The following is a 14,419-nucleotide window of genomic DNA, read 5'->3' as shown; positions in this document are numbered from 1 at the left end:
TTCAGTCTCTGGCCTGCCTGATGTTGCTTTGTTGTAGAAAGTAGATGGTTTCTCCATAATTAACATTTCAAGCACTTATCACCCTGGTTTTGACAGTGTGGGATGATTAAATTAAATTACTTATTTTTAAAATAATTTATTTAATTCAGGTTGAGACTTTCTAAATCTAATTTGATGATTTGTGTTATTGCAACTTTAGATTAAAATTTATAATGTACTACATTTTATAAAGGCTAGGGAGTGGGAGGTTAAATGCTACTACTGCTAAAGGCATCTTACTTGAATTTTACAAAACTGCTACAGCAGGGGTCGGCAACCTTTCAGAAGTGGTGTGCCGAGTCTTAATTTATTCACTCTTGTCATAAACAGATAGCTAAGGGTTAATGTTCTTTTACCTGTAAAGGGTTAACACAGGGAACCTGAAACACCTGACCAGAGGACCAATCAGGAAACAAGACTTTTTCAAATCTGGGTGGAGGGAAGTTTTGGGTGTGAGTTCTTTGTTCTTTGTCTTGGGTCTGACCCTCTAGGCTCTGAGAGTGATTTTTCTATCTCCTCACTTTCTAATCTTCTGTTTCCAAGTTGTAAGTACAAGGATAGTAAGACAATAGGTTTATATTGTTTTCTTTTGTATTTACATGTGTGTAGTTGCTGGAATGTGTTAAATTGTATTCTTTTTGGAATAAGGCTGTTTATTCATTTTTTTTTCTTTAAGCAATTGACCCTGTACATTGTCACCTTGATACAGAGACTATATATTATGTCCTTTTTCACTCTTTTTATATAAAGCTTTCTTTTTAAGACCTGTTGGAGTTTTTCTTTAGTGGGGACTCCAGAGAATTGAGTCTGCAGCTCACCAGGGAATTGGTGGGAGGAAGACGTCAGGGGGAAAATCTCTTTGTGTTAGATTTACTAAGCCTGACTTTGCATACCCTCTGGGTGAGGGGGGAGAGAGGTTAGCTCTCTTGGTGCTTGTGTTTCCAGGACTGGAAGCAGGGAATCTCCTAGGGTCGTCCAGGGAGGGGAGTCTGGGAGGAAGTAACAAGGAAACAAGGGGAGGGGATTATTTCCCTTTGTTGTAAGACTCAAGGCATCTGAGTCTGGGGGTCCCCCAGGGAAGGTTTTGGGGAGACCACAGTGAGCTAAGCACTGTATAATTCCTAGCTGGTGGCAGCAAATACCAAGTCCAAGCTGGTAACTAAGCTTGGAAGTTTTCATGCTAACACCCATATTTTGGATGCTAAGGTCCAGATCTGGGAAGAAATGTTATGACAACTCTAACTTAAGGTTTTGTGTGCCAGTAAAATATTTTAACGTTTTTAGAAGGTACCTTTCTATAAATCTATAATATATAACTAAACTATTGTCGTATGTAAAGTAAATAAGGTTTTTAAAATGTTTAAGAAGCTTCATTTAAAATTAAATAAAAATCCAGAGCCCCCCGGACGGTGGGCAGGACTCGGGCAGTGTGAGTGCCACTGAAAATCAGCTCGCGTGCTGCCTTTGGGACACATGCCATAGTTTGCCTACCCCTGTGCTACAGGGAAAAACAAAATACTGAAAATTAAGGCCATCACCCTGCAAATACTTAGGCAGGTATGTAATTTTATTCACATGAATAATTCCCCTGACTTCAAAATAATTACTTGTGTTTAATGTTAAGCACAGTACATATCTATATGCAGTAACAGGAACTAAAACTGACTTATATTAATCTTTTCTCTTAGTGGCATTAAAATCTTTGACCTGGTGGCATTAAAACCTTTGTCACTTCAAAACAAAATTGCTTCAGTGTTAACAATGAAAAAATATTTATACTTCAATACATTTTAGAAGTTCACAAACATTTTGTTATACACACAGGCCAAATTTTTCAAAAATTAGAAGCCAAAAGTTAGGCCCCTAGGAGCTTTAGAATATCCAACTCTGAAGTCACTTAGGAGCACAAGACACACTGACTTCAAGCTGCAATCATTGAGGGAAAAGTATAGCCTGGTCACATACTTTTAACTTTCTTGCCTTGTGGATGTTCAATATATCAAAAGTTGATGTTGGTTGCGAATATGGCAAGCGCTATTTGTTTATCAATGTGGTGTACGAGTTTGTGTTATTTCACTAAGGATATTAATGAGGCCCTGAACTTGTCTTGTCAAGCATAGGGGAGGATTTTAAGTGTGAAATTTCTTAGCAGAAAATTCTATATAAAATCTAAAATTCAACTAACACTTAGAGATTGCAAGACTTCAAAATGGCTGCTTTCTGAAACATTCAGTAGGTGTCTAATTTTTGTTTCTGTCCCTCTGTCTGCTAAATAAAGTCAAATTATACCATCGTATTTGAATCCTAGGTAGATTTTGATGTTGGCTTGTGCAGGAGCCCATTTTCAAGGGTAGAAATAGTAAAATACTTGAAATTGCCACTATGTGGAAGCTGGACATGATTCACTATCAATCAAGTTTATGAAGTGGAAACATCATGGCAAAGGAGAATATTTTCATCATCTACCTCCGAACCAGTCTAAGCTTCTTTTCAAAAGTCTGGGGAGGGGCGGGGGGGAAGGGCATGTGAAACCCTACCAGATATGGTAAAGTGACTCCTCCTGTTGCAGCAGATAACGCCCTACCAACTCCACTCCAATCCAGGTGAGAAAGCAGGGATCAATTGTGACTGACTTATATGATCCCTGATCTGCTCCTGAGGCAGCATGACTAGATTCTGCCTGTGGGCTTATGGAAAAGCCACAATCTAGCTCTACATTTGCTTTTGTTAAGTGACTTTTACCAATATTTAGAGTGAAAGCAGACTGTGCTATTCACTCTTCCATGGCAAACAAAGGGTATGCCTACACAACAAAAGCTGTGTATGGGGTGGGATTCTCAGACTGGGGCTCATGACTCCTCAGGATGTCGCAAGATTGTTACATGGGGGTCGTGAGCTGTCAGCTGGCAACCCAAACTCCACTTCACCTCCAGCATTTATAATAGTGTAAAATATAAAAAAAGTGTTTTTAATTTATGGGGGGGGGTCGCACTCAGAGGCTTGCTGTTTGAAAGGGGTCACTAGTACAAAAGTTTAAGAACCACTGGGCTACCCTATCCAAGCTAACTTGAATCTAGCTAGCACAGGTAACAGTATGAGACCCACACAGTTTGTTGACAAAAGGCAGCTTTCATGGACAAAAGAGTGGAGGTGTACATACTCAAATGCTCCTTCCACCAATGTAACTCCCCTGCTATGCTGACATCATAAAACCACCACAACGAGAGACAAAGGACTTATGTTGCTGTAGTTAGGGCAATGCAGTGTGTATGTGTAAGACCAGTGGTCACCAATCGGTTGATCGCAATCCACTGGTTGATCCTAGAGGATTTCCCAGTTGATCACGATCTCTGGCGGTGCAGCGGGGCTGCTGCTAAGCAGGGTCAGCTCCAGGGACCAGCGAAGGAAGCAGTTGCCTTGGGCGGCCTATAGAAAGTGGCAGCACATCTGGGTCTTTGGCAGCAATTCTGTGGTGGATCCTTCACTCTCTCTTCCTCTTCGGCGGCACTTTGGCGACAGCTTAATCGGGGGGTTGGGTTTTTTTCCCTTCGACATTTGGGGCGGCAAGAAAGCTAGAGCCCTGCCGCTAAGGCAAGTTCCCTGCCTGCTCCAGCCCCACGCCGCTCCCGGAAGCAGCCAGCATAGCCCTGGAGGGGGAGGGTCTCCCTCTGTGCACTGCTTCTGCCTGCAAACACCGCCCCCGCCACTACAATTGTCTGGGAACAGGGAGCTGCGGCCAATGGGAGCTGCGGGGGTGGTGCTTGCAGAGAGGGGCAGGGTACAGAGCCACATGCCCCCTGCCCCTCCCCCAGGGGCCTCAGGGGTGCCTTGGCCCCTTTCGGGAGCAGCGTGGGGCCGGGGTAGGCAGGGAGCCGGCCTTAGCAGCAGCCACGTTGCACCGCAGACCAGGAGCCGCTGCAGGTAAGTGCTGCCCAGCAGGTAGCCACACCCCAACTGCCAACCATGAGCCCCCTCCTGGAGCCAGCACCCTGTACTCCCCCTGCACCCTGAACCCTGTCCTGCACCCCAAGCCCCAGCCTTGAGTCCTCTCCCAGAACCAGCACCTCAAACCCCCTCCTGCACCCCAAACCCCAGCCCTGAGCCCCCTCCCATAGCCAACACCCCATACTCCCTCCTGCACTCCAAGCTCCAGCCCTGACCCCCCTTCCGAGAGCCAGAAGCCTGTACCCTCTCCTGCACTCCAACACTGTGCAGCAGCCCAGAGCCTCCTCCTGCACCCAAACTCCCTCCCAGATCCTGCACCCTGCAACCCCTCTTGCACCCCAACCCTCTGACCCAGGCTCAGCCCAGAGCCCCCTCCCAGACTGCAAACCCCTCAGCCTCAGCCCAGAGCTCACACTCCCTCCTGAACCCCAATCCCCTACCCCAGCCTGGTGAAAGTGAGTGAGGGTGGGGAAAGCAAGCGACGGGCGGCTGGGGGGTGAGGTGGAGTGAGCAGAGTGAAGCTTTGGGGAAGGGGCAGGGCCTCAGGGAAGGGCAGGATAGATCCTGGGTTGCCCTTAAATTCAAAAAGTGATCTTGGGTGTAAAAAGGTTGGAGACCATTGGTGTAGACACTGCATTCTTTACATCCACTGTTGGGTGTCATTCTTCTCAATTTCAGGGCTCTCCTGGAGATTGACAAGAAACTGTCTCTGGGTCTCCACCAGGCTCCCAACTTGGCCTGCTGTCCAGACATCACACTCTGTGTTGGGAGCCCTGCTACCCCTCAGAGTTCCAGCTTCCTGCAGAGAGCATAGCAGCTGACCTGACTCGGGATGTGGGTCTCCCTTCCGGAGGCAAGAAGCCCTGGGTGGCTTCCTCTTGTTCCCATCTGGGAGCACAGAGGCAAGCATAGTGTAGTGTAGACACAACCTCAGGTAAGACGGCGCAGTGGAGGTGCTGGAGCAGGCTAGTGAACAGAATATGTACCCAAGATCCATACAGGGCTTATCCTGACTGCATTGCACTGTCTGCACTGTTACTGTTTCCTATACTAGCTGGATGTAAACTAGCTCAGGTAAGCTAGTCTAGGCACAGTTTTTTCTGTGTAGACATACCCCTAGTTCTCTAAGAAATATTTGTATTTTGTCAGCTGTCCATTGAATGATGCTGGAATTTACAACAGCTATTAGTTAGCAGCACTCACTCATTTTTTCTTTTGTGTAGTTAGAGGTGGTTTTAATTTTTAATTATTAGATTAGTGAATTAAAGATGGGAAAAAATGCTGAGAAACTCTAAAAACAAGTAAAAGAGAGCCAGTTGCAGCTGCAAAGTGAAATTAATGTAATTATCTGTGGCATCAAGTACAAACTTGAGTGCTTGAAAGGGCACATTTCTTCATACAATCTGAATAACCCAAAATAAATATCATTCTTTCCCCAGTAATCTAAAAACAAAAACATTAACATGCAATTCTTTTGAGAAAGAAACATGCTGAGCTTCTCACCAAAAAGGTTATGACTTTTTTTTAACATGGACAAAACGTATTTTTTTCCCAATCCCATTCTTTAAAATAGCAGAACCATTTTTATTGAAACTTTCCAAAAATAATTCAATTTGAAGAAAATACCCAGTATGGAAAAGCTCAGCCTGAACAATTTAGATTAGCAAAGTTATAAACAACTGAAAACAGAGTGTTTATAAAGAGAAGTCTGTGGCAACTTTAACTATAGGCAGTGCTACCAGTTCCACCTATAATAAATCAATATTGTTACACTTTCTATTTAACCTACAGAGAGAGAGAAACAGCTATTATAAGTTCTTCACCAAAAAACTCTGCTGTGAGGTGATGAATATATTAATTGATGACATTTTCCTTAAAACATCCCTCAAAAGAAAGTATTTAGATACTGAGATCAAGGTAAAAATTATACCTTGTTAGGGTTGTTGTGTCATGATCACATTCTTTTCTGTATACTTAAAAAGAATATACTGTTTGTTTACAAGGCTCAAACACTTAAACAGGAAATTAATAGTTAAGGACAACATAAATTTTACACTGCCCACGTATAACATGGTAGGTAATGCAATGGCTCACAACATTCCCTCCCATTGGAGGAAATCTTAGTATGCAACCTCTCAGAAAGTTAGCCCTACATTGTCCTGATAGGAAGGAGGGGATAGCCATGTTAAAATAAATAAATAAGCTAGGCAGACCAATCTCAAACCTAGTGGATCCCAGAGATCCACACAGATCCCTCAAGATCCACAGGAGCTCAGGGCCATCTGTGTGCAGGCTTTGTGCCCCAGCAGGAATCACATCCAATATCCTTCCCAGAACACAGCTCCACAGGAGCAATGCCACCCCTCCCAAGACACAGGTACATCAGGACTATGTTCATAAAATACAAACAGATATGAACCCATAATTATGCACACACTGTGGCTTCCAGGCACTTCCACGGTGTATTTTTTCTGAAGATACTACATAAACTGTATTATCAGTGTGACCACTTAAATTGACCACTAAAAAAATCAACAGAATACTTGTAAATGGCATATTATTAAAAGATGACTATTCTTTATATGAAAGTGTCTGTGTGTGGGATATATCCTTGCAAAATTATAATCAAAATGTACCAATCTAGGCAAATAATCTACATGCTACCTTTATCATAATGACGACCGTTGATGAATAAATTGATAGGAGTTGCTCATCAGCAACAAAAAATCCCTTATTTCCACTAGATATTCACATCAAATTTTTGCAAGGGGGTGTGAGGTGAGATGAGAGAGAATCTTGTTTAAAGGCTAGTATAAACACAAACTTGTACAGATTTAATGGAAGATTTGACCAGTGCAAACCCCGCTGTAGTACAGTATATATCTCTATATCACAAAAAATTTAGTTAAACTGTTACATCTTCTGTGTATAGACAAACCCAAAGGTTTAAGAGGGATATCTGTTTTGACTTCAGAAGCAGAAATATCTAGTACTCCCAAAAATGTTTTGATTGTTTGTATAACAGGCCTGCATGATAAGCTTTGCATGCTCCAACAAAAGAAAACCATCTGACCAGGATAATATAATAGAGAGCTTGCCAAAGAACACTTTCCAGAGAGCAAACTGTTGAAAGAACAAGTTACACAAAACACAAAAACACAGAAAATAATGCTTTGACTTTAAACAAAATCAGAAGTAACTTTGATCCTATATTCTCATACGTTTTACAGATTAGGTAACACGTAACAAGTGATTAGGTAACATATAGTATTATGCCCAGGAATTGAAAGAAATTGCTTCAATGGGGAACATGCACACAAATCATTAACATTAAAAAGGGGCTTTAAAATTATGTTCATTTTCATAATTAATAATGGAACTCCCACAATTGTTTAAAAAAATCTATCAAGTTTACAAGTATTGTACTTTGTGCACATGGCACTGCTGTCCACATATTCATCATGTCACTTATTATGATACTGTCATTTCTGTACTACTTGAGCTATTATCAATAAAATAACCTCTAGTCTGTTCCACTTACACGAAATGCTTAAAATAAACTACAATTATAAATACGCTATCTCCAAACAAAGAACACTGTGCTTCATTTATTTTCTTTTTGAATTTCATTGATGAAATACTAATAGTATGAATACTATATCTGTGGTTCTAATTCCATTCAAATAAATTTTCAGCAATGTCCCTTTTAATCACACTTTCAATATTTCCACATATATGACATCTACAAAAGAACATTTTTGTATGAAGACATTCGAGCAGAACATCAGCTAGTGTAAATCAATGCAACACCATTGATTTCAATGAAGTAAAATGATTAACACTAGCTGAGGATCTAGCCTCCTACAGTGTAGTTCAGTGATGGAACAACAAAGCATCAACTATGTATTGTATACAATAGTCTTGCTCCCTCTCCCACTGAGGTCCAGCACAGCTTTGCGTTTTTTTTTTCTCACTATGAGCTGATAGAGAACATTAACCAGAGTCCTAGATTCACAAGATGCACTATAAATAATGAGTCTCTACAGCACATGCAAGGAAAAAATTGTGAATGCTGCCTACAACTTCAATATCAAATTCTCACATTATAGGTTTATTCACAATGATCTGGCTGTTTTAGTTACTGAACCCATCTTGTCTTTCTGGCCCAGTAATGTGGTATTTTTGACTGACCCTTTCAGGAAAAGCTTCAGTAAAAGCTTCTATAAAGATATGCAGACCGAGGAGTTAAGAGAAAAGAAATTAGATTATTAAAATAGCAAAATGGTTCAAGCATAATACACCAGTTTACTTTGAAAAACCTTTAGTTATAAAGCAGATGTGATAGTCAAGCATATTCCAGTGGCTATAAAAAAAATGAGAACTCCAGGGAGTCGGGGCCATAGAAAAAGAAAATAAATCTTTGTTTGAAATACTGATTATAGTAAAATCTTAGTATAAAATGCTAACAATATAAGAGAAATAACATACCTGTTTGTCATTGGTCCTATGAAAGGGTTTGTGATTAGCTGCACAGTGGCTTTAGAAGCGAACAATAAACCAACTTGGACATTTTCATTTAGCAAGTCCTTGTCTTCCGTGGGGCAATCAGATGGTACGTTAGTCACATTTACCACCATTTGCTCTGTCTGAGTATGAAACAAATCTCTTGATCTTGTCCTATCAGACTGACTTCCAGTATCCATTGTGGAGTTGTCATAATAGGAGAAGATGCTTTGAAAACTGACCACAGTTGAAGCAGCTATCTCAGGTCTCATAGTCTGGATTTCTGTTTCATTTTTCTGGTGTTTAATGCTGTACAAGTAACTTGGAATTATTGGCACTGGAAAAGCAAACACAATTTGTAAGTAACTTAGTATCTGTTGTATGTAAATGCCATAATTTCATTAGTTTGCATACTTTATCACAGAAAATGTAACATCAGAACAAATAAAAATAGGGCTTTGTTATATAGAACAATGATAAAGAGTTTGTTGGGTTTTATTTTTATTTTATCATTATTATTGTGCCTTCAGCAAAGAATTATAACAACATACATTATTCCAGGAAAAAAAATACTCACTGTACTGAAATATAATTAGGAAGTATAGTTATAAGCAACTTCTGCAAGGCTTTTCCCTAGATATTCAGTTTATGTTGACAGGCATGACTGTCTACACAAGTACTATTTAAGGGCAAAACATGTGAGGAACCCCAAGACATTATTTGTCCAGTCTTGTCGTGTGATACTTTTACAAGAAACACTTACTGAGCTAAGAAGGCATTTAAACCATGGGCACTTCCAATAAAAATATATTATGTTCAATAAATGTTGCTCGGAATAACACTATTCAGAGGGAAAAGATTTTATATTATTTTTATATTAAATAAGTAGAGATCTAAGATGTTCACGCTGTTCATTGGTGAGAGGGTTTTCAGTTCATATAAAATGAAGTCATTTAAAAGTAAAATTTTGTACATGTTTTAAGATATTAGCTATATCCTAACTGGATTAATATATAATAAAGGAAAATTAGTATTTTTAAAATAATAAAAGCAGATGACACAGTAATTTTTAATCAGGAAATATTAGTAACAAAATCAACAGTTAACGTGTATTGCCTCTTGCAAAGGTCTGAAACTATATATGGTTCTGAAATATATTTTTTCAGCAAACCTGCAAACTGAGGTTACATAAAAGGTCTTCTAACATAACTATTGAACAACTAATGAAATGCATATATTGTTTACAAGATAACATTTTTCCTTTAAAAAAAAAATTACTTGCCAAAAATATATATTAGCCTTTCATTAGAGACCACATTGTGCCATCATTTTTTTTTCTTTTTAAGCTGATCTTCCTAATGAAATAAATAAGGAATTTAGTTTAAAAACTGCCATGGTATAGCCCAAGGTGTCAAATCTGTAGAATCTATACGTGTATATCAATGTACTACAAGTGTGTAAACACAAACTGGTATTTTTCCTTTGTTTTTGACTTTTTTTATTTGCATCTTTGTATCTAAATTTATACGAATATGAGGACTTCTAAAACAATCAGTTAAAAATGTTCAAAAACTTGAACTCTAAATGCATTTTTAACTGTAAGTATTCTATCCTAATATGTGGTTAGGTTCTGCATCTATACCATGGAACTTTTGCCGTTGATTTCAATGTTGCACAGTTGGGCCCTTAATCTTTGTTCTGATCAAAGCTGATTTTGTTAAACCTAGTTATGAGTTATTTAAAATCTATCTAAAAGGCCTTCATATTAGTCTGACTAAATAACATTGCTTTGCCACCAAAATCATCTCATAAGAGCAATGGGGCAAGTGCATAGGAATTATCATGAGGAAACATATTTCTCAAGTGTTATCTAGCCTGTCCTTCTGGTTTGCATGACCACAGAGGAAAGAAAACGCTGAACAGTTAAAATCATTTAGGAAATAACAGATAACTTTTTCCCACTAGAAATTACTGATATCTCTGTGAAGAACTTTTTCGACAATTATCATGTATTTTTAATAAATATAAACTAAACCAAAACTATGAGGTGAGTGGATGAGTAGAGTATGTATTTGTGCAAAATCTACAATATCTCATATATAATTTGAAAAAATGTATTGCAGAGAATATATTGTTTAGAAAGAAACACCAATCAAACTTGCAGAAGAAGATACTGTACACAGACTGTTCAGTGCATCCATTGAGAAGATTTTGTTGTTAAAATAAGCTGGAAAGAAAGGTTCTGCATACCCACTACAGTAAGCAGCATGTTGTCCAGGAGTAATGCAATGAAAACAATAAGCAGAATTAGTTTTCGGGACTGCCGACTCTCCCTGAGCCAGCTGAGGACACTGAATTCATTCCAAGCCATGGCTTAGGCTCCCTCAGGCAACGACTTACACTGCAAACATATAAAGGAGAGTTAGGCAAATCCAGGAAAAGCTGCCTCCCTGTTGCTTTCATGACCCGCTTAGTTGGCGCAGGTTTGTTTCCCCATTTCTGGCAATAGGGGAAATTTGTAGACCCTGATTAGTTTCTTTCTTACTCAGGGGTGGACGGCAGAGGCGTAGTTAGATCTCTACCCATAATCCTAGACTAGCCTGATATTTCTCTCAAAATGATCAGTTAAATCCTGGCTTCAAATTGTCATTATTGTGTGTCATAAAGTGAAGGAAATTCCCGCCCCCCGCAACCCATCAATTTAGCACAATGGCCTCCAATACGTGGTGGAGGATTAGTCTTCTTGCTGCAAAGAAATGGAACAAATCTACTCAGCCCTTCACTCCTGTCTTCCCGCGTTATGCCTTTTACCCCTCAGCCATCGGTTCTGCACAGAGGAATCGCAGCCATTCCGCTGGGTTTGGGACCTTCCCCACAAACAGAGGTGATACAGCGCGGTTTCCTCCTCTCCGCTTGCAGACTCATCCCTGCACTGGTTCATATTTACCGAACTTCTTAGCCTTACGGGCTAGAAACTTATTTCTTTAAAGGAAGCTTGGATTCTGCAGGGACTAACGGGGCCATGTCAGCCGTGCTGGTACATTGTACCCCCTGATCGGGCTCAACCTGCCCCATGCCTGCCTACCTCCAAATATAGTGCGGCCGAACTGTTCTTGGGAGCCCCGTCTCAGGAGAGAAGGCAGCACCTGGCGTGAATCTGCAGGAAAACAAGAGCGTCTAGCAAACTGCCCCCTTTCTAAGTCCTCTGTCTCACTCAGCTGCTCCCATTCACTGTCCTACGGCTGAGTTATGCTGGGACCTCGGCCCTTCCAATCAGCAGATCAAAGGCTTTGCTCTCACTTGGAGCTGCTGCTGCGGCCAGAGCTCACCTCGCGCTTCGCTCCCGATTCCGAACCACCAGGCAGATGGGAGGCTGGAGGTGTGACAGTCTCATCGAAAGGACAACACTGGCTGGCCAGTAATCTGTCTCTGCCCCGCTGTCACTGCTCCCCCTCTGCCGCTGCCCCGCTCGCGCCCAGAGCCCCCGCACTGTCACTGCTCCCTCACATCCCCCTGGCCCCCGCTGTCACTGCTCCCCCTCTGCCGCTGCCCCGCTCGCGCCCAGAGCCCCCGCACTGTCACTGCTCCCTCACATCCCCCCTGGCCCCCGCTGTCACTGCGCCCCTTCTCTGCCACTGCCCCCTCACGCGCCCAGAGCCCCCCACTATCACTGCTCCCTCACATCCCCCCTGGCCACCGCTGTCACTGCGCCCCCTCTCTGCCACTGCCCCCTCACGCGCCCAGAGCCCCCCACTATCACTGCTCCCTCACATCCCCCCTGGCCCCCGCTGTCACTGCGCCCCCTCTCTGCCACTGCCTCCTCACGTTCCCAGAGCCCCCCCACTATCACGGCTCCCTCACATCCCCCTGGCCCCTGCTGTCACTGCGCCCCTTCTCTGCCACTGCCCCCTCACGTTCCCAGAGCCCCCCACTATCACTGCCCCCACCCCCCACTGTCACTGCTCCCTCACATCCCCCCTGGCCCCCGCTGTCACTGCGCCCCCTCTCTGCCACTGCCCCCTCACGCGCCCAGAGCCCCCCACTATCACTGCCCCCACCCCCCACTGTCACTGCTCCCTCACATCCCCCTGGCCCCTGCTGTCACTGCGCCCCTTCTCTGCCACTGCCCCCTCACGTTCCCAGAGCCCCCCACTATCACTGCCCCCACCCCCCACTGTCACTGCTCCCTCACATCCCCCTGGCCCCTGCTGTCACTGCGCCCCCTCTCTGCCACTGCCCCCTCACGTTCCCAGAGCCCCCCACTATCACTGCTCCCTCACATCCCCCCTGGCCCCCGCTGTCACTGCGCCCCTTCTCTGCCACTGCCCCCTCACGTTCCCAGAGCCCCCCACTATCACTGCCCCCACCCCCCACTGTCACTGCTCCCTCACATCCCCCCTGGCCCCCGCTGTCACTGCGCCCCTTCTCTGCCACTGCCCCCTCACGCGCCCAGAGCCCCCCACTATCACTGCCCCCACCCCCACTGTCACTGCTCCCTCACATCCCCCCTGGCCCCCGCTGTCACTGCGCCCCCTCTCTGCCACTGCCCCCTCACGCGCCCAGAGCCCCCCACTATCACTGCTCCCTCACATCCCCCTGGCCCCTGCTGTCACTGCGCCCCTTCTCTACCACTGCCCCCTCACGTTCCCAGAGCCCCCCACTATCACTGACCCCACCCCTACTATCACTGCTCCCTCACATCCCCTCTTCCCCCCGCTGTCACTGCTCCCCCCCTCTCTGCCACTGTCCCCCTCACGCTCCTAGAGCCCCCCACTGTCACTGCCCCCACCCCCACTGTCACTGCTCCCTCACATCCGCCTTGCCTCCCGCTGTCACTGCTCCCCCCTCTCTGCCACTGCCCCCTCACGTTCCCAGAGCCCCCCACTATCACTGCCCCCACCCCTACTATCACTGCTCCCTCACATCCCCTCTTCCCCGCGCTGTCACTGCTCCCCCCCTCTCTGCCACTGTCCCCCTCACGCTCCTAGAGCCCCCCACTGTCACTGCCCCACCCCCCACTGTCACTGCTCCCTCACATCCCCCCTGGCCCCCGCTGTCACTGCTCCCCCCTCTCTGCCACTGCCCCCTCACGTTCCACAGCCCCCCACTGCCCACCTCTATCCCTGCCCCCCCACAGCCCTCTGCCCCCCTCTGTCACCGCTCCCCGTCTCTGCCCTTGCTCCCTCCCTCTTCTTCTGCCCCCCACATAGGCCCCCTGCCCCCCAACTCTCGGCTCCCGCCCATTATCTCTCGCTCCCAGCCCGGGACTAGCCGGCGAGCTCCGCGGGGCGCCCCGGCTGCTGCTGCGCTTACCCGGCGCGGCTCCTTTGCTGCTGGTCTCCGTCCGCTCTCCGCGGGTCCTGCCCGCCTGGGCTCCGCTCTGGCGTCCTGCTGGGCCGGGGGGAGCAGCGCTGAGAGCCCCGGGCGCCTCTTGGCAGCGCCACTTACCAGCCTCCTCCCTGACGTCACGCCAGATGCTTATCGCCCCCCCAGGCGCCTCTGGGGCAAGGGCTGCAGCAGCGCGCCCTGCCCCGGGCAGCCCCGCAGCCAACCCAAGCCCCTGCCTCACCCCCAGCTCCTTGGCCCCGGCGCGGCACCGCCTGCTGCTGCTGACTGCCCCTGCCCAGCTAGCGCGAAGCTCGGGAGCAGAGTAAGCCGCTTGTCTCCCTGCAGATGCCCCCTAACGCCCCGGCGGCGGCTGGGAGCTCCGCGAACAGACAAAGGGGAAGGCGAGGTGCTTATTTAGCCTGCTGGAGGTTCCTGGTGTGGCCGGGACAGAGTCAGGCTCCGGGATTTGGGTGCTCAGCAGGGCGCTCCTGCAGTTCCTAGGCTCGCCCGCAGCAGGATCCATAGCACACAGACTCGTGGCACAGCATGCGGGTAGTTAGCACATAAGTTCCCTCGCCACCGGTGTGGGAGTTGGTGTGAAACG

At 45.5% G+C, this 14,419-nt stretch overlaps 1 protein-coding gene across 4 annotated transcripts in view; it reads right to left on the bottom strand.

Annotated features, from left to right (window-relative positions):
* Positions 1-13,917, bottom strand: part of SLC18A2 (solute carrier family 18 member A2) — a 70,207-nt gene extending 56,290 nt beyond the window's left edge. Inside the window, exons 1-4 of one of the 4 annotated variants that reach the window (XM_030568328.1) lie at positions 13,801-13,917; positions 11,573-11,644; positions 10,738-10,888; positions 8,473-8,824 (exon numbers count right to left, since the gene is read on the bottom strand). In XM_030568328.1, coding sequence (XP_030424188.1) covers positions 8,473-8,824; positions 10,738-10,858 — 473 coding nt within the window. In that variant the 5' untranslated portion in view covers positions 10,859-10,888; positions 11,573-11,644; positions 13,801-13,917. Of the gene's footprint in view, positions 1-8,472; positions 8,825-10,737; positions 10,889-11,298; positions 11,383-11,572; positions 11,645-11,816; positions 11,921-13,800 lie in introns of those variants that run through there. The other 3 variants (XM_030568329.1, XM_030568331.1, XM_030568330.1) reach the window with 3 other exon arrangements.
* Between the last annotated feature and the right edge of the window lie 502 nt (positions 13,918-14,419).

The sequence above is a fragment of the Gopherus evgoodei genome, chromosome 7, assembly GCF_007399415.2.
Source record: "Gopherus evgoodei ecotype Sinaloan lineage chromosome 7, rGopEvg1_v1.p, whole genome shotgun sequence".
Classification (NCBI taxonomy): domain Eukaryota; kingdom Metazoa; phylum Chordata; order Testudines; family Testudinidae; genus Gopherus; species Gopherus evgoodei.
The sequence above is the reverse complement of the archived record's forward strand: the minus strand, read 5'-3'. Positions and strand labels throughout refer to the sequence as shown.